This window comes from Hermetia illucens, chromosome 6, assembly GCF_905115235.1.
Source record: "Hermetia illucens chromosome 6, iHerIll2.2.curated.20191125, whole genome shotgun sequence".
Lineage (NCBI taxonomy): Eukaryota > Metazoa > Arthropoda > Insecta > Diptera > Stratiomyidae > Hermetia > Hermetia illucens.
The window spans coordinates 101,727,382-101,746,158 of NC_051854.1; the positions used below are offsets into that span (position 1 = coordinate 101,727,382).

General features: G+C 44.1%; 1 protein-coding gene across 1 annotated transcript; it reads right to left on the minus strand.

Annotated features, from left to right (window-relative positions):
• Positions 1–1,797: 1,797 nt before the first annotated feature.
• Positions 1,798–17,935, minus strand: LOC119660378 (lazarillo protein-like). The gene is made up of 4 exons (XM_038068897.1): positions 17,713–17,935; positions 2,298–2,520; positions 2,012–2,228; positions 1,798–1,956 (listed from the first exon to the last, which is right to left on the minus strand). The coding sequence occupies exons 1-4, from the start codon at positions 17,836–17,838 to the stop codon at positions 1,872–1,874; spliced, it is 651 nt and encodes a 216-aa protein (XP_037924825.1). The 5' UTR covers positions 17,839–17,935; the 3' UTR covers positions 1,798–1,871.
• Between the last annotated feature and the right edge of the window lie 842 nt (positions 17,936–18,777).

An 18,777-nucleotide genomic window follows, 5' to 3' on the forward strand; every position in this document is an offset into this window, starting at 1 on the left:
TATGGGACATTTGATCCAGGGTGAACGCATCCTTTCAAATTTTTCTTCTCAAATGCTTTAGTAATCGTTATAACTAACATTAGAATCTGCCATTTTCAGTGGCCGAACAACCGGTATCCGGTCTAGGCCTGCTTTAATAAGGAACTCTAGGCATCCTGGTTTTGCGCCGAGGTCCACCAATTCGATATCCCTAAAAGCTGTCTGGCGTCCTGATCTACGCCATCGCTCCATCTTAGGCAGGGTCCGCCTCGTCTTCTTTTGCTACCATAGATATTGCCCTTATAGACTTTCCGGGTGGGATCATCCTCATCCATACGGATTAAGTGATCCGCCCACCGTAACCTATTGAGCCGGATTTTATCCACAACCGGATGGTCATGCTATCGCTCATAGATTTCGTCATTGTGTAGGCTAGGGAGTCGTCTATCCTCTTCTTCGGAGGATTCTTCTCTCGAACGCGGCCAAGAGTTCGTAATTTTTCTTGCTAAGAGCCCAAGTTTCCGAGGAATACATGAGGACTGGCAAAATCATAGTCTTGTACAGTAAGACCTTTGGCCCTCTGGTAAGACGTTTCGAGCGAATCAGTTTTTGTAAGCTGAAATAGGCTCTGTTGGCTGACAACAACCATGCGCGGATTTGATATTCGTAGTTGTTATCGGTTGTGGTTTTCGACCCTAGATAGGAGAAATTGTCAACGGTCTCAAAGTTGTATTCTCCTATCCTTATTCTTCCTGTTTGACCAGTTTGGTTTCATGTTGTTGGTTGATTCGTCTTCGGTGCTGACGTTGCCATATTTTGTCTTGCCTCCATTGATGTGCAACCCAAGATCTCGCGCCGCCTGCTCGATCTGGATGAAGGCAGTTTGTACGTCTCGGGTGGTTCTTCCCATGATGTCGATATCGTCAGCATAGGCCAGTAGTTGGGTGGACTTGAAGAGGATCGTACCTCTTGCATTTACCTCAGCATCATCACTTTCTCGAGGGCCAGGTTGAAGAGGACGCATGATAGAGCAACCCCTTGTCGTAGACCGTTGTTGATGTCAAATGGTCTTGAGAGTGATCCTGTTGCTTTTATCTGACCTCGCACATGGGTCAGGGTCAGCCTAGTCAGTCTTATTAATTTCGTCGGGATACCGAGTTCTCTCTTGGCCGTGTACAGTTTTACCCTGGCTATGCTATCATAGGCGGCTTTAAAGATGCTCCAGAAAATAGCCTCACCAGTCACTGTTGTCTCTCGATTTACGTTAGCGGTTTTTAGGTGCCTATTATATTTTCATTATCTTTGATTGTATTTTCTGAGCAGTGTATGATATTCTTCCGGGAATCCCTAACCACCTGGGAGAGTATTGGATCAGTCTTCAAATTGCTATACATATGAATATCATACAAGCCAGACTGCACCCACGCACCCATTTCTATCTCCGCCAATGTCTCGGTCCTGTTAGTTCGAAATTGATTGGCTGCACCATTAGAAGGATATGCCAGGTCATATTTGAGATAATTAACGAATGAGTTGAGTAAATCAGTTCAACTAACTGGATATGATACGGCTCAAATGGAATGTCTTTCGACCACGAAATTTATTTGATATTACGCCCCTGGTCAGTTGTGCGTTGTATCGTTATTTGGAATTGACAGGCGAATATGAGTTCGAAATTAATGAGGGATAAGTTCCTACGAAGTGGGGATATGATATTTGTAGCAGAATATATGGAGCTACAGGGGTTTATGGGAGGTCTCCATCATGCCTCCCCCACACAATGGGAAACCTCTGCGTTCCGCAGATTGACTACAAAAATTCACTCTATCTATAATAATTTATTTTTAAAGAATTACAATTTATACGAAATAGTAACAACTCTTACATGTACTTTAGAACTTGAAGGATTGAAGCAACGCAATCAGTATTGGAATGAAAGTACTGAACACCTTCACAATATTCCCGGCAGATTGGCATCTGAGGAAGGGGAAAAGTATTTAATCTTTACTATGAAGGGGTTATGGAAACTTACATTGTTTCGTTCTGCAAGGTTCTATGTAAATCATTCGGGCTCAAAACGGCGCTTATGTATCCTTCAATGGTTTGATTAATTGTTCCGGTCAATTGTCGTGTCCTGGCCAGAAGCCAGGCATTCTCTCTCGAAAAAGTGTTGTTAATTTGATCACAGCGCCATATGAGAGCATAGTTCTTGTAATCCGTTGAGATAATATGATGCTCTGCTTTTGAATCTAATCGAAATTCGAGAGTGTTTCTTATAATAGACAATAGTTAAAAAGATTGGCAAAACTATGACTTACCTAATGCTGGATGTGAAAGATTGAATGAGCCCACGTACGGTTTTTTAAATTCACCAACGATATTGAATGTCTCCGGTGCTTTCAGATTACCATTGTCTTTTCTCCTCAAAGTGCTTTCCATTGTTACTGTTTGATTGTCCACACGGAAGTCCATGGTGACGCACTCGCCTCCAGCTACAAGGGGATGGTCATAACGTGCCAACTCAAACCAACGACCTCCAAACTATTGAAATTAGAATCCACGCATGAAAAGCTACATATGTTTGTCTACTGCCAATAAAAATTTGAAAGGTTTTCGGCTGTGTCGGGGGGGGGGGACGGGGGGGGGGGGGGGGGGGGGAAGCTTGCAGGAGCATAATTGACGGTGATTTTGGAACAGCATATTGAATCGACGCCAAAGTCGCCGTGTGTTGATGCAGCAGTTGAGTTGCATCAGATAGCGCAGCAGGCGTTACAACGATAGCAGAACTAACCTCAGGTACCTCACTGATGTCGGCAAAGAGTCATCGATGGCTACGGGGACTCTCCGTGTGTCCCGGCGTGTAGTGGTCATTAGCAGTTCACTCTCCACCGAGAAACTTTCGATTATACTATCTAGGACGCAAGTGTAATATAGAGACCCCCTGGTTAGAACTACTTGTTCACGCACTTCGGAGAGGGCACTCCCTGTATAGTAAGCGATTCATTAAGGATCGCTGACGATCTTTGAGAATATGCAGAATTAGGAGATTATAAAATGCAATCATAAAGTTTTATGTTAGATATGGGAGGAGCGGTCAAAGAGCGCGAAGTTCCGAGATGAGCTCAGAAGAGGTTAACTTTCCGTCGTTCGAAAAAGACTTCAATATTTTATAGACATTCGGAATAAGCGTTCCTGGCTAAGGATTTTATGGAGCAACGTGGAAATGAGCTGAACACAATTCAAACGTCAAATGCGAGGATGGCTGCCTTTTAGGGACCTGTTTTCAAGAAATTGGGGTTGAAGTTGCCATTTGGTTGGAGGATAAGTGACTCCCCTCCGAGTGAGTAGGTTAATGACGCGAGGGTTTCCTCGCCGCCGCCTCGACTATTGACACTGCGAATGATACTTTCTTCTTCTTTGTACCTGGATAGGTCCTAACTGGAAAACTTGATGTAGCTCGCACGGGAAGGTCGTTTTTGGCATCGATCACTGTTTCCATAAACGCGGGCTTTAATCGTTTGACTTTAACGTTCATGTTTTTCTCCGAACGTCAATTATGAAAAACGTTCGATGATCTTGAACGGTTTTTCGTAAGGAGATTTATCGAAAGGACACATGCGAACACGTCTCTAGCTGATTGTGAACACACATTTTCCCACGATGGTGAAGTGGAGTCGGTATCGGTCGTAAGTCTCTCATTTGCCTTCGGAATTTTTCAACGCGTAGTGAGGTTCTGTACACTAGCTCTGCGGCCGACGTTCCTAGGTCTTCCTTGATAGCGTTCCTTAGTCCAAGTAGCACTGTAGATAGTACGCTAACCCGGTCTTGACTCCTGGTGTGACACATTATTGCTGCCTTGAGCGACCTGTGCCAATACTCTAGGCTGCCGTTCGAGGCAGGATGGCAGGCCGTAGTTCGCTTCCTTATGCAACCGACTAATCCCGTGGGCGCTTTAAATAATGCTACCTCAAATTGCGACCCTTGATCGCTGGTTATTGTAGCCGGTGCTCCGAACCTGGAAATCCAAGAGATGAAAAATGTGTCTGCTACCGTTTCTGTTGAAATGTTTTTGATTGACACAGCTTCAGGCCATCGCGTGAACCTATCCATTGTCGTCAAGATGCATTGGTATTCCTGAGTCGCTCAGGGGACCGATAATGTCAATGTGTACGTGTGGAAATCTACCGTCCGGAACATCGACATGTTGCGGTAGTTTTGCTTAAGTGACAAGGCATTGTGTCCAACAGACAACATTGAGTTCACTCAAATGTGCTGCCCCATGGATTGTGTCAAAGATCTTTTTTCTTAGACCGGCAGGAGTCGAATTGTATTATTCTGCACGTAGCAGAATACGAAAACCCCGTGTTTTAGCTGAAATTTCTGAAGCTGTATCTCCTTAGCCCGTAACACTACTGGAAGTTCCGGATTCTCACGTTGGGTTACAGTCAACTCTTCACATGGCATGGTGATACTTTCCACACGCGACAGTGCGGCTGCTACTATGTTTTCATTTTCCGGCACGTAACATCATTCCGTTGAGAACACTCCGACAAAGTCTAATTGGCATACTTGTCTCGGAGAAGGTTGATGCGCCTTTTGTTTGAACGCATATACCAGCGGTTTGTGATCTTAAGGATTAGTTTCCTGCCTTCGATGAGATCTCTAAAATACCGCACGGTGATATAGATCGCCTGCTGCTCGCGGTCGTATGTGCTGTAAGCTGCCTGAGTCTTGCTGAACTTTCTCGAAAAATAGGCTAAGGGCTCCCAATGTTGCCCGTTATTGTGTTCTAGAACGGCCCCCATAGCGGTGTCCGAGGCATCGCTGTGGATTGTTGGTATCGCAGTTAGTAGCGGATGCTTGAGCGTGATTGCATCCCGCCAACTATCGTTTTGCTGCATTGAAAGCCTCCTCCAACTCTGGTGTCCATTTGATTGGCGTCTTGTCTTTCTTCTTGTCCCCGACCAAGAGATTATATAATGGCGCTTGTACGCTTGCTACGTTGGGCGGGTATCGCCTGTAAAAATTGATGACGCCCAAAAACCTTTTCAACTGATCGATGGCCGCTGGTTTTTTTTAAAATTGTGTAACGCTGCGATCTTATCTGGCAAATCCCAATTCGTCTATTTCGTACCCCAGAAATTTGACCGTCTTAGCCCTGAAGATACATTAATTGATGTTCATTTGTAATCCGAACTTCAGGAGACGTCCAAACATTGCGCGCAAATGCTGTTCGTGCTCCTCTGCAGTTTCTGAAGCGATGACTATATCGTCGATGTACGTGAAACAGCATTGTAGTCCCTAAGGACGTTGTCAATGTAGCGCTGGAACATCTGGGCCGCGTTTTTCATCTTCGCTGTCAGTTTCAAAACAGAAGCTATAGCTTCTGAGCACTTAGACTGGGGTGGCCCATTGTATTCGACCCCCATCTAATGGAATTCATTAACGTATTGCAGGATTTCGGTTAGTGGATGTGATGCTACCGGCACCGAAAATCTTGATGTTTGTCCATGCTTGAGGCACCAATCGTCTATTAGATAGACGGCACATTTTATAATTCTACATAGTAAGCACAGCCACGCCATCAGCATAAGCTCGAGGGTGTATTGGCAAATTTTGCAGTTCGGATAGTAGTGAGTCGTGGGTGCGATCTGCGCGCGTTCCCACGAAAGTGATGCTCAACCAATCTCTTCAAACCTTTCCACAAGAACGAAGTCAACCTGATCTGTCTGAAATTTTTTGGATTAGAAAAGTCATCTTTCCCAGGTTTCGGTATGAAGACTACCTTAACCCTCTGCCAAGAAGTAGGCACATAGCCCAAAGTAAGACTTGATTGAAAAATATTTCTTAGCGATCACTCTAAGTGCTCCATAGCCTCCTTTAGTATTGCTGGATAGATGCCATCCATGCCAGGTGTTTTGAAGTGCCCAAAGGACAGTAATGGCAGCTTTCACCTTTTCATTGGTAACAACCGCTTTCGCAGTGTTCCAGTTCACCTTGCAACACTTGCGTGTTGAACGGGTTGCAAGGACCGTTAACTCTCTCCCTACCACTTCTCTCAGCCGTTCTCCCGGATGGCATACTTCCCGGAAGATCTGTACTGATTCCAGTCTGGAGCTCGTGAAAGTACCATCGGGTTTTCTAAGAGCGTCCAATTTGGCCGACTTATCCCTTTTAAAGACTCTGCACATCATTGAAGTCTCTCTTTCGCCTTCCAGTTCCTCACAATACGGTCTGAAGGAGTCTTATATAGGAGCCTCTTATATTCACGCTGTGAGTTCCGGAAGTCTAACCAGTCGTCGTTGTTATTACTTTTTCAAGCACGGGTCCAAAGTAGCCTGGTTGATTTCCTGAGTTTTTGCAAAACGGTTTCTTGGTAGAACCGGATCAAGAAATCGTTTTCAGTTACGAGGCGTATTCAGAAAGTAAGGGCCAAATTTTCGCCTTGACTGGGGCAATAGTATGTAGGCGTATGTGATCACAGAGGAGGACTATTATCTATGACAATTTGTAGCGCCGCTGATTTCAGATTGAACGTCTTTCTGGCGAAGACATTTGGCAATACAATGGTTCTACATGGTTAAATTAGTTGCAGTCAAAAGTCCTGAAAAGAGCGACCATTGAGGAGATTACATTTTTTCGCAGACCACGAGAACAGTGATAGAAAATGAATGTGCAGCTCAGGTTTTTCTCACTGCATAAACTCCAACCTTGTCCATTAAGGAAATGTTGGTACAAAATTTTATAGTAGAACATTGAAAAAATTCTGAATTTGAAATGAAAAATTCTGAATTTGAAATGAAAAATTCTGATTTTGGGATGGAAAAGACTGAATTTGAAATGGAAAATTCTGAAACTGACTTGGAAAAGTCTGAAGTTAGCTTGGAAAATACGAAATTTGATTTGGAAAACTCTGAATCAGACTTGTAAAATCGTACTCTACATACTTAGCAACCTAGGTTAAAGCCTCTAAACTAATCTTCCGATTCACAAAAGCATCTGAGATTAGTTAAGCGATGGCAAACATTTTTGAATTTTTTCTGCATCGTATGAAAATATCTGTATGCATTTGGGATGCTTATACTGGTAACCGTATTTTACATATGGGATATTTTCTCAGATGAAATTCTGCAAAGCATTTCCTGTTCGGTCGGTCTTGCATGAATGAGGAAAGCAACTGGTCCCTGAAATTCGATATTCGCGAAAATGTTTAGCCAAAAAGGGAAACGTATTCTATTCTGGTAAATCTTGAAGCTCAAAATTAGTCTTAAACTGGAATAGCTGATATCTGTCCGAGGGATTCAGCTTAAGTCGTTTCAATAAACACTTTAGTAAAAGGTACTGGGCTGTGAAATTGTGCTTGATCTAAATTTGTATGAAACTATCAAGCTTGAATTTCAGAACCATGAACTTTCTTCTTCTCAGCGGAAACTCGTATTAACTGGGTTTGTCAGTACATTCCATCAGTGTGTATTGTGAATTGGAGCTGATAAAAGAGACGCAGAAATGACTTGGTTACGTTGTGATCGTTAAAAATGATTGGGAGAAAAACATTTCGATAACTTTACAATTCGACAAATAGAAAAAACCGCTGCCTACAGATGATAGTATCAGCTATTGCGTATAGTTATTTATTTTCTGTACCAACATAGAGATAACAATGGGTCCGGTAAGGCAATACATTTCACGAATTAAAGGAAACCATTAGTAAGTTATATGTGACTCATTGTTGTTAACGATGATCAATTACAAGGGAAAGTTTATGACCAACAAAATTTGGAACTTATCTTATTCGTTGCATCTGGAATGGAAGAGTACAATTCAGGTAACTTTGATGACTTCGTGGTTGCTTACGGTTGACACAACTAACAGTAGAATAACCAAAAGCAAAAAGTTGAAAAAATATATGCCTCAAGTCCAGATTTATCGGAAAAGTTGTTAGTCCTTTTTAAGTTTTTCACTTCCGCAGGTTCTGGGCAAGTAGAACCGTGAACTTCACTGTAAGGATGAGTAATTACGACATGTGGTCTATAAAAGGCCTCGCTCACAAGGCCAGCCTCCTTAAACCACTTATCCAATATAAAATGAAAGACGGCGATGACATCAGGGATCAGCTCTTAAATTTGGTGGTCCGTGGGTAAACTCGAGTCCATGGGATGGCTGGAACTATAAATGCACAATCATGTAGTGAATCACATAACTCCGCCATGCTATTAACATAGTATGCTGGTCCCAAGCCCAGGTAAAGGAGGAGGGTTTGAGGCAACGTACTCTGTACTATCCTCAGTAAAACAAAAATAAAATGCTGAGATCAGGGAAAGAGATAAATAGAGTATAGTTGGAGGTATTCTACTATGCTAAATCCTACCTGATTTCTCTTGGTGACAGGCCCCGCGACAGGTCGACCAAGAAAATGCATAGAATGTCGTTACAAACATGATGATCGGACTAAGTCACAGGCCTAGAGAAATGCGTCCACCTCAGTCGACGCGGCAGGACGGGCCCCGGTCCTGTCGAGAAATGGGCAAGGGTTCTTGACGCATGGACGGCGTCAAGACGTAAGCAAGTTAGTCCGCACACAACGAACAAAACACATACGTGTCTGCACGCTAAATGTTGGTACCCTAACTGGAAAGACCGAGGAACTCGCAAGAGTCCTTCGGAAAAGGTGCATTGACATCTGCGCTCTGCAAGAAACCCGATGGTCTGGTTCCAAAAGCTGCGACATTGAACGCGAACGCGGTAAAAATGGCTACAAACTTCTCTATTTTGGTAACCCACACACTCAATATGGTGTTGGCATTGCCATCTCAGAGGGTTTCCGTGATGCCATTAAAGAAGTCGAACGATTTGATGATCGGCTGATGAAGCTCACCATTATATCAGCTGATCGCACTATTCACTTCTTCACCGCGTATGCACCACAGACAGGTCGACCTGATGCTGAGAAAGATGCCTTCTGGCAACTTCTCGATGAAAAGACTTGTCACGTGCCTGCTGACGATTACATAATCATTGCCGGCGACCTTAATGGTCATGTGGGTGAAAAGGCAGACGGTAACAGGTGCCATGGGGGAAAGGGGTTCGGAACGCGCAACGAAGGTGGCGAGCGTATAATCGATTTTGCGGACACCCATGACCTTATACTTATGAATACATGGTTCATCAAACGATTGTCTCATCTTCCCACATTTTATAGTGGGAACAATAAAACGCAAATCGACTATATTCTTATAAGACGTCAACATTTTCCCACTGTCACTGATTGCAAAGTCGTTCCCTATGAGACCATCGCACCTCAACATCGGCCGTTGATTGCTGTCCTGCGAATTAAGCCACCGATAAAACGGCGTGAGGAACGCACTGGCCCGCCGCGCATTAAATGGTGGCGATTTGGTGAGAAGAACGAAGAAACGGTCTCACTCATACGATTGCCAACCATTACGAATGTGGAAGAATCATGGAACCAAATGAAAGACACGATCCACAAAGCGGCCTCTGCAACCCTCGGGGTAACCAAGCCGGGTAAGCGGTACATCAACCGAGATAATTGGCTCTGGAATGATGATATTGAAATGAAGGTCCGTGAAAAGAAACGCCTCTACCACAAATTTCTCGACGATAAAACACCTGCTAATTGGCAAATTTATAAGAATGCCAACCGGGAAGCAAAGAAAGCGGTCGCTGTCACCCGAGCGAACCATTTCAAAAATCTTTACGATAAACTGGACACTCGGGATGGCGAGAGAGATCTGTATCGACTTGCTAAAAGCCGTGATGAACGCACACAGGATATCGAACACTTCTGTTGTGTTAATGACAAGAACGGTACTTTGCTTACTGATCGTCGAGCCGCGACGGATAGATGGCGAGAATACTTCGAGCAGATTTCAACTGAAGAATTTGCTCATCCTCCACTTCCACAATCATTGCCGACATTTGGAGCAGTTCCACCAGTCAGCGCAACTGAAGTCGAGGAGGCAATAAAACAAATGAAATCGGGGAAAGCAACAGGACCTGACGACATCGCATCTGAGCTCTGGAAAGAGAAGAGCTCAGACCCAACACCGTGGCTGAGTGAATTCTTTAACCGGGTTATTCAGGAAGGAAGAACACCATCTGACTGGCAAGAAAGTACCACTGTTCCAATATGGAAAAAGAAAGGTAGTCCAGCAGAATGTTCAAATTACCGTCCGATCCGATTACTTTCCCATACCATCAAGATTTTTGAACGCATTCTTGACAACCGTATTCGCGAAATCGTTGAAATAACCGTGAATCAAGCCGGATTTGTCAAGAACTGCGGAACTACTGACGCAATACACGCTGCGCGGTTACTCATGGAGAAACACCGTGAGAAGCATCGCCCTCTTTACATTGCCCTTCTGGATCTGGAGAAAGCGTTTGACCGTGTACCACACGAACTCATCTGGTATGCTTTACGACAACACTTCGTGCCAGAAGAACTCGTGCGCTGGGTTCAATTGCTCTACCACGATCCGAAAAGTAAAGTTCGAAGTATGGCGGGTGTATCAATACCGCTTCGTGTCTCTGTTGGAGTTCATCAAGGAAGTGCCCTCTCACCACTCCTCTTTGTCCTTGTTATGGACACCGTCACACGGGATATCCAACGTCCAGCGCCCTACACACTGCTTTATGCAGATGATGTTTTCCTAGCATCTGATAGCAAAAATGATCTCGAGCAACTTGTTCAAAAATGGAATGATCGCCTCATGCAACACGGTCTCAGATTGAATTTAAACAAAACCGAATTTTTGACGACCGATCCCCATGAAACAGGCACAATCACTGTCAGCGGCAGTGATCTGCCCAGATCTGAGCGATTTAAATACCTCGGGTCAACGCTATCAGCCAATGGAGAACTGCGTTATGAAATTGCTTCACGCATTAACGCAACCTGGATGAAGTGGCGTTCCACAACTGGTGTCCTTTGTGATCGACGTATCAACGAAATGAGGATATCCGCGATCGTTATGGGGTTGCACCGATCGTGGAAAAGTTGCGAGAGAGGCGTCTTCGATGGTATGGTCACGCAATTCGTGCAAACGAGAATTCACTTGCCAAGATTGGTCTGAACATCGAAGTCGATGGTAAACGACCAAAAGGCAGACCTAAGCAACGGTGGCTTGATACGCTGGATGGGGATTTGAAAGCCTCGAGATTGCACCCAGATCAGGCATTCGATAGAGCCAAATGGCGAAGCCGATCACGACGAGCCGACCCCGCTTGTGAACGGGACAAAGGCTGAAGAAAAAGAAGATGTAGTGAATCACATCATTCTACGTAGATTTAAAGGGGGAGGGGGTTCCCAAATTTGCCAAAATGGCTTGCAAAATTGTTTTTCTTTGAATGTAGGCCATGTGGGGTTCCATATGAAAGGCCTTCATTGGTGCTTTTCAAAGCAAACTTCAGTTGTAACTTGGGAAGGAGGAGGTGTGGTTAGAATGAGGTAACTTAAATTAAGGGGGGGGGGACAAATCTAACCAAAAATCATTATGACGAGCTGTACGATATCTAGGCCTCTAAGTATCCTACATGCCGATATCTGCTCAAATAAAGCGCGGCAGTTGTACTTCGATAGCATTTACGCAAAGATGAGAATTTTTTTTTTTACGTAAAGAAAAGTTTCTTGGTGGACCTAAGTTCGCTGACAACACTACTAGGCATATTGTAACGAAAGGGTACATCGAGATCATCAACTTGGATGGTGGTTAAGAAAAAAGAGCTGGATCGGGAAAGTATTTCCTGTCGCAAATGTAGTTATTTATTTTAGTTTAGTGGGTGCAGCCGCAGCCTCAAACACTCAAACCTTTGTTAGACCCATTGTACTATCCTCGGAAATTGCCTATTCACCGCCTCTTGTCCATGGCGTTTACAAGTTTTCGCGAATCTGAGTACATTCTCCAGGAACAGAGGGGGAGCAGACCCTTCGTTGAAGAAACCATTACCAAAGTATCTTCGTCTGAGGTCTAAAGAGGACGGGCAGCTTCATACAAAGTGCAGGGCCATTTCTAACTCTTCTTCACATTGACTGCATATAGGCGAGATCCCCACTCCGTTTTTTTCATGTGCTAGTAGTTGTAGCAGTGTCCCGTTAAAAACTCTACTACAGTTTTCATGTCCCCCTTCTTAAGGAACAACGAAAATGCCGCTCTATCGGCCCTGGGTTCCTCCACAAAAATTTTCGCCTGCCGACAGGAGTTCAAATTTTTCCATTCGGCTGGGTGAATCCTTGCAATTTCCCCCTTCACAGTAGACTTGACAGTACATGGACGAATGCCAAAAGCTGGTTCTGGATCCACAATAGTGGGTCTGTCAGCTTCCTCATTACCAGCAGTGCTTGAGTGCCCTGACACCCACTTTAGGAATATTTAGTGCTGATAATCCTGCCCGACTGTCGGAACAGATTTCCCCAGAGCAACCTTACGATCGACCCGTTTTCCATGTGAAGATTATATAGTTTGTAATCTCAAATAACTCATCTCCATTTATCGACCATTCTTCTCTTTTGGTGATTACGTCAGAGTATGTTTTTTCATAGACGAATCTAGAAAATCTGCGGGCATGAGAGCTACCTTATGATTGCCAAGAAATTTTCATATGGGCGCATGACTGTATGATTGGCTGTCGTTCCACGCGACATTAGTATCAAGCCTATATGTGACGTTAACTGCCTTCCGTTTCACCTACAAATGAATTGGGGGGAAAATTTAGAGTAACTTCGAGTGCTGCGGTCGGCGTACTACTCATTGCTCTGGTAATACTTAAGCCTTTGAATCTGCCTCAGCAGCTTCAGAATATGCATGCATACATCAAAAAAGGGTTTTATTATGGATGCATACATCCAATGAATCTGTTTTGGTGAAAGTCCCCAGGTCTTACCTATACCAGTCCTGCAGCACCAGAAATATCTGCAGGATTTCTGGTATTGTTCCTGGATAAGGTGCTTCTACGTTAACTTGGAGTCGACATGTACTCCTAAATTTTGACTTTTTGAATCAGCTGCCTCTGCTAAGTCGGGTAGCTATACGCTATACGCTACCTGACGTTCCTAATAAGTGTTCACCGTCAGTACATTATGGAGCCACCAACTGTAGATTACATACAGTGTTTCATTCAGGCAATTATTATGGCTAGATCGTCCGCAAATGCTTGTGTGAAGACTTTTGTGTCCTCTCGGAGCCATATCCGGGTTCCATAACTAGGAGCCATAACAGAGGAGAGAGAATCATTCAATGTAGGCAACCTCTAAGACACCCTGCCTCAATATACTCCTGTCCTACCAATATGTGGATCTTTCTCCACTTTGGCATGTGAAGGATCCAACTGATTAACAGTGGATCAATGCTATGCTATCTTGCCGAGTTACAAACTGCCGCGAATGGGGCATAATTGGAGACGCCTTCGATGTTTATGGATGCACCTAAGGCGTATTCTTTATAGAGCACCGCAATTTTTGCCGTTAGCTTATGGAGTGCTGTCTCTGTAGATTTGTCTTTCTAGTAGGAATGTTTCCTGCAGTGAAATGGTCCTCTAGGGATATATGTATCCTATATGAAAGGATTTACTAGTCTTTCCAGTTCATTTAGCAGAAAGGAAGTTAAACTGATCGGTCGGAACCTTTCAGCGTGTGTGTAGGTGGTTTCCTTGGTTTGGGAATAAATAATACCTTCACATCACGCCAGTTGGTTGGAATATAAACGTGTACTTGGCAAGCACGTTATATATTACGTGTAGACCGAGGGCATCCATTCCCTCTATTACTAGAGCAGGAATAATACCATCCGAACCTGCAAACTTATATCTTTGGAACGAGATAAATGCCCATTTCACTCGTTCCAGTGAAAGGACTTTGCAAGCCAGAGTTCAATCTTCCGGTTGACGGCTATACGCATCTGTCAGCCCCGAGGTGAGATTTTGAATGTTGCCTGGGAAGTCTACTTCAAGCAAATGGTTTGCTGTTTCTTCATTGCTAGATAGATAGCCTTAAGTACCTCTTCAAAACTGCAACCAAGAGGAAAAGTTCTGCAGTTCGAATCCCAAAATAGTATAAAAACTCTGCGATGTCGAAAATCTTCAAAATCAGGCAATACGTAAAACTATTGAACAAAACGCTGAGCAGAAGCAAAGAACCCTTGTCAAGGCAAGCATGCAATCAAAATCCCCAATCCCCAATCCCAATCTTCCCACGATTTTTCTAGGCCGAAGCAATTGTGACCGAAAAGTACCTAAGAAACCGAAGCGTGGTTGAAAGTTTGCGAAACAGAATTATTCATGAAACCTGAAATTGAACGCCTCCGAGTTGAGTCCCTCTACAAAGAAAAAAATCAACCCGAGAACTGTAAAGAGTATGTTTTTTTGGCTAACCAGGTAATGCTAAGGCATATCGGATTTGTTTCCCGGATCCAAAGATAACATTCGTTTCTCTTAACCGCGTATTCGTACAGCACCCTTGCATGAGGACGATGTCGAGTTAATCCAAACGCTCCTTGAAGAAGCGTGCTGGGGAAAACATCGAAATCTGGATTCCAACTCTTTTGGAAGACGCCACCGAAGAAAATGAAGAGCCTATCACGGACTAATATAATATACAATTGAAGCGAGCCCCACATCGTCCGCGAAAAATGTGTATAGGGAAATCTGAAGTGGAGATCGTTCACAATGCGCCCAGTGAAAATTATGTTGAAAAGCTCAACAAAAAGATAAGACCGAACCAGGATATGGACTAGAGGAACAACGAAGCGGATGAGAAATTTTCACAGATTGTTATCCTTACCTCTGAAATACCCTCTTCCGAAGCTGAAATTGATTATTGGAAAGAAGCGATGTGAGTAAGGATTTGAGGTCTTGTCACTAACGAAACTTGGGAAATTGTTAAGAATGTAAAGTTAATTGAGTGTTGAACCGTTCTCAGGGATGAATATAGAGCTGACGAGATTATTGCATTTCCTTGATAACTTACCAAAAAATGACGTGAGGACTTTTATTGTCAATATGGGCTTATTGCACATATCAGCTCATTAAAACTTTGAATTACATTTTTAGGCCAATTCCACATGCAGATTCATAAGCTAGAGATTACCACGATCTACCTATACTGGCTTGTGGACACAGCCTTTCGTAAAGAAATGCCCAAATTGTTCGGGAAGATGCGCCAGCAGCTACGGAGGCTTGTACCGATATGGAGTGAGTGAATATCCTGTACCACGAGCTGACGACGCCTTGATGCATATTAAGAATTTTGTAGTCCGTTGTCCTCGCAAGTACGTCCTTGGAATCTTTGTTGATTTCAAAGGCGCATTTGACTACCTAAGTTGGTCGTCTGTGTTGTCAAAAATTTGTGAGTGTGACTGCCAGGAATTGGCTCTTTGGAAGAGCTACTTGCATGGCAGAAGAGCATTCGTCCAAGGTGTCAATGAGCGTGTGTGGATGAATGTTGAGCGCGGCTGCCCGCAGGGATCTATCGCGGGTCCATTTATATGGAACCTGATGATGTGATGAACTGTTGGGTGAGCTTTCTTCCGTGGCTGAATGTGTTGCCTACGCGGATGATCTCCTCATTCTTGTTGAGGGGAGCACTCGGCTTGAGCTCGAGCAGCAGGCTGCCGAATACACGCGCATCGTTAACGCGTGGTCCAGTAAAGTCGGTGTCGCGATCTCAACGGAGAAGACCGTTGCGATGATGCTAAAAGGCATCCTACGTCGTCCACCTTGCGTAAAGTTGAACGGAGGGAAAGTGACTTACTTGGGAGTCACGATCGCGGAACGCATGACTTTGGTCGCGCACCTGCGCGAGCTCAGGCTACGATTGACTAAATTCGTGTGCATGTTGACGCGAGTGATGAGGTGTGAGCGGGGTCTAAGCAGGAGAGCTGCTAGATCCCTTTATGTGGGGCTCTTCCTTGCATGTTCTACGTATGGGTTCCCTATGTTGTGTGATTTGGCGCTGACGGTGAGGGGCAGGAAGCTGCTCTACGCTTGTCAGCGAGTGGCTTTGTCAGCGTGTCTTCCAGTGTGTCGTACGGTCTCGACCGACGCCATGCAGGTCTTGTTGGGTGTTCTTCCTCTTGATCTGGAAGTAGTCCGGCGTGCCACGGCCTACAGGATCAGGAGGGGCGTACCTTTGCTGCAAGCAGATTTATTTAGTTGCAACCAGGTGGATGGGTCAGGCCCCTTGCGGTGAAAAAGTTGTTAGACGAGAGTGTAACATCTAAGTGGCAGCTTAGATGGGGTGAATGTGGGAAAGGTCGGGTCATATATAAGTACGTCAGACATGTGTCTGCCAGAGGAAGTTCCGTCGTGGACTTTGGGCTTGAGATGGGCTTTCTCCTGACTGGGCATGGTAGCTTGAATGAGTTCCTCTTCAAGCGCAACCTTGCCTCCAGTCTGGGTTGTGTTTTATGTGGGGCTGGCTCGGAGGACTGATGACATGGGCGTTCACGTATTGAACGGTATCTACGATGGTAGCCTGTTCCTTGCTAGCAGTGGGACACTTAAAAGCGCTAATGCGTTCGCGCGTGCTGGCTTCTCGACGCTGCTTCGCTTGGAGCTGACGGGCGAATGGCCTAGTGGCCGCGGTGGTTAGCCACCAGTCCTGTGTGTTTGGTGTTAGTGTTGTCTTGTGATGTCCTTTTGTGTTGTATTGTATGCAGAGCGGTAGTTAGCTGGTGAAAGGTTCGGTTGCGGTTTTCCGCCTCGGGCTGATTCTAGTTAACCCGTTGGGAGTTCCGTCCCCACGTACTCGAAGAGGGCGATCAGACCCGAGTCTGCAAGGGACTCTGATTGTGGTCCCAAAATCAATCCATGTCCGAAGAGGACTGTGGGATTATGCCTACATGGCAGGTACTCACGTTAAATCCCCGATTCCCTTCAATCTCCTGTCAACTTATGTCGTAACCAAAATCAACCATCAAATAAAGACCAAGAGATTATAATCCCACGTTGGGCGCCAAATTAGAAATAGATATTAAACTAGTCCGATTTTTACTTAACAATAAATGAGGTTGAATTTTCAACAACGTAGCCTATCCAAGCCGACATGTATGGGGTTCACTGCACAAACAATCCGTGTCCGAGGAGGACCGTGGGATTATGCCTTCACGGCAGGTACTCACGTTAAACCCCCAGGACTTTCATGTACCACGAGCTATGCTGCCCAATTTGGAAATCCTTAAAATGTGTGTCTGTTTGGTTTCCACGGTTTTATGCTGCCAAGGAGTAGGTGGAGGATAGGAAAAGAAAGCGGCATTGGTAATAGGACAGTGGGAGTCATCGTTGGTGATCGACCATGGGTAAGTACAAGATTTTTTCACGATCTTTGTCGCAGACGAGCAAAATGCAAGACGTTTTGAGATTAGTTGCGATTTCATCGAAATGTGTAACTGGGGTCTATTTGTCCATCCTGGACTCTACCATCACAGGAGATGACCTTTGGAGTTATCAGTGTGGCTCCGAAATGAAGGTAATGATTGCAATTGTGGTCACATTCTTCATTGCGGAAAAGAAAGAACTGAATGGAAAAACTTAAGACTTTTCAAGAGGGATTTTCTTCTTTTGTGATCAATGTGATGTTTCACGAACTATATGAAGTCTCATCATCCCAGTTATATGAACACAACTTTTATACAGTTCTCGGAGACACCAAAGTACTTTTCCTCAGATAAAACCTGCGTCTATTTGGTTGCGGACTTCAGGTTCATACTCAGTTCCTACCTCGTTGATTTTAAAATTTTGCACGGCTGGCATATCTGGACATGGTTTCCGAAACTCCACTTGCGCCGTCACCAATCCGCTGGCTATTGCAATGGCCAGTACACAACATATCACTTTACACATCATTTTTTTTTTCGCGAAACTATCAGGATTTTCCAGCAAAGTGAAAATCGTGTTCGGAAACTTATCACTCACAATTCTAGAGATAACTATTCTTCTTTGGCGGTATCTCACCTCTATTTATACAAGAGATGTTGGTCGAAGAAATCAAATGATGTAGTTATACTTATCGAAACCAAAATGTAATTGGAACAGGTTAAAAAAGATAACAGGGTGTGGAATGATGTTTACGTGAATTATTAAGGGAAATTTGCTTCAGGTTCTTTTGATAAGACGAGGAATCATGAGGAAATTTAAAGGTGGTAGTGCAGCTGGAAGTGGGATTTTTTACTTAGGAATTATTCTAGCGCTCCTTGAAATAGTTCTAATCGGTGTGGAGTGTGTGTCTGGAATTGAACCTTAACACGATCCATTCATTTCAGTCGGGCAGGGGAGCTTTAATTCTGCTTCACGCTAAACACACTATAATCAAGTTTTGTTTTTAAGTAACTTTTGCTTGACGTTGTTTAATTTGAAGCTATCTGTGCGGAACTAAATAATCCGAAACATATCAAAACCATGTCTACATGCATCGGGACCAGCAATTCGTATTTGTGGTTGGAGACAATATAAAGGGGATAGTCTTGGCCTAATACACTAGCATTGTCTGTGAGTACATGATCTAAAATTAACTTCTTTGCCTTGAAATCCCAACATTAGTCATTAGCTGGGTTGTTAGCATTCTTATCAGTGTCGCTATTTTCCATCCGATAGAGATTCCGAACCCATAAAATTTTCCAGGTGAATGTAGTTTGGGATTGATGAGAGCATGTGTTTGCGTTTATTGTTCACAAAACAATAACTGGAACTTCCTATTACACAGAATTTTTTGTTCCATCCTTTTTTAACATTTACACATAGATAAAGATATTGTGATTCCAGTTGGCTTTTCGCTACATTTCTACT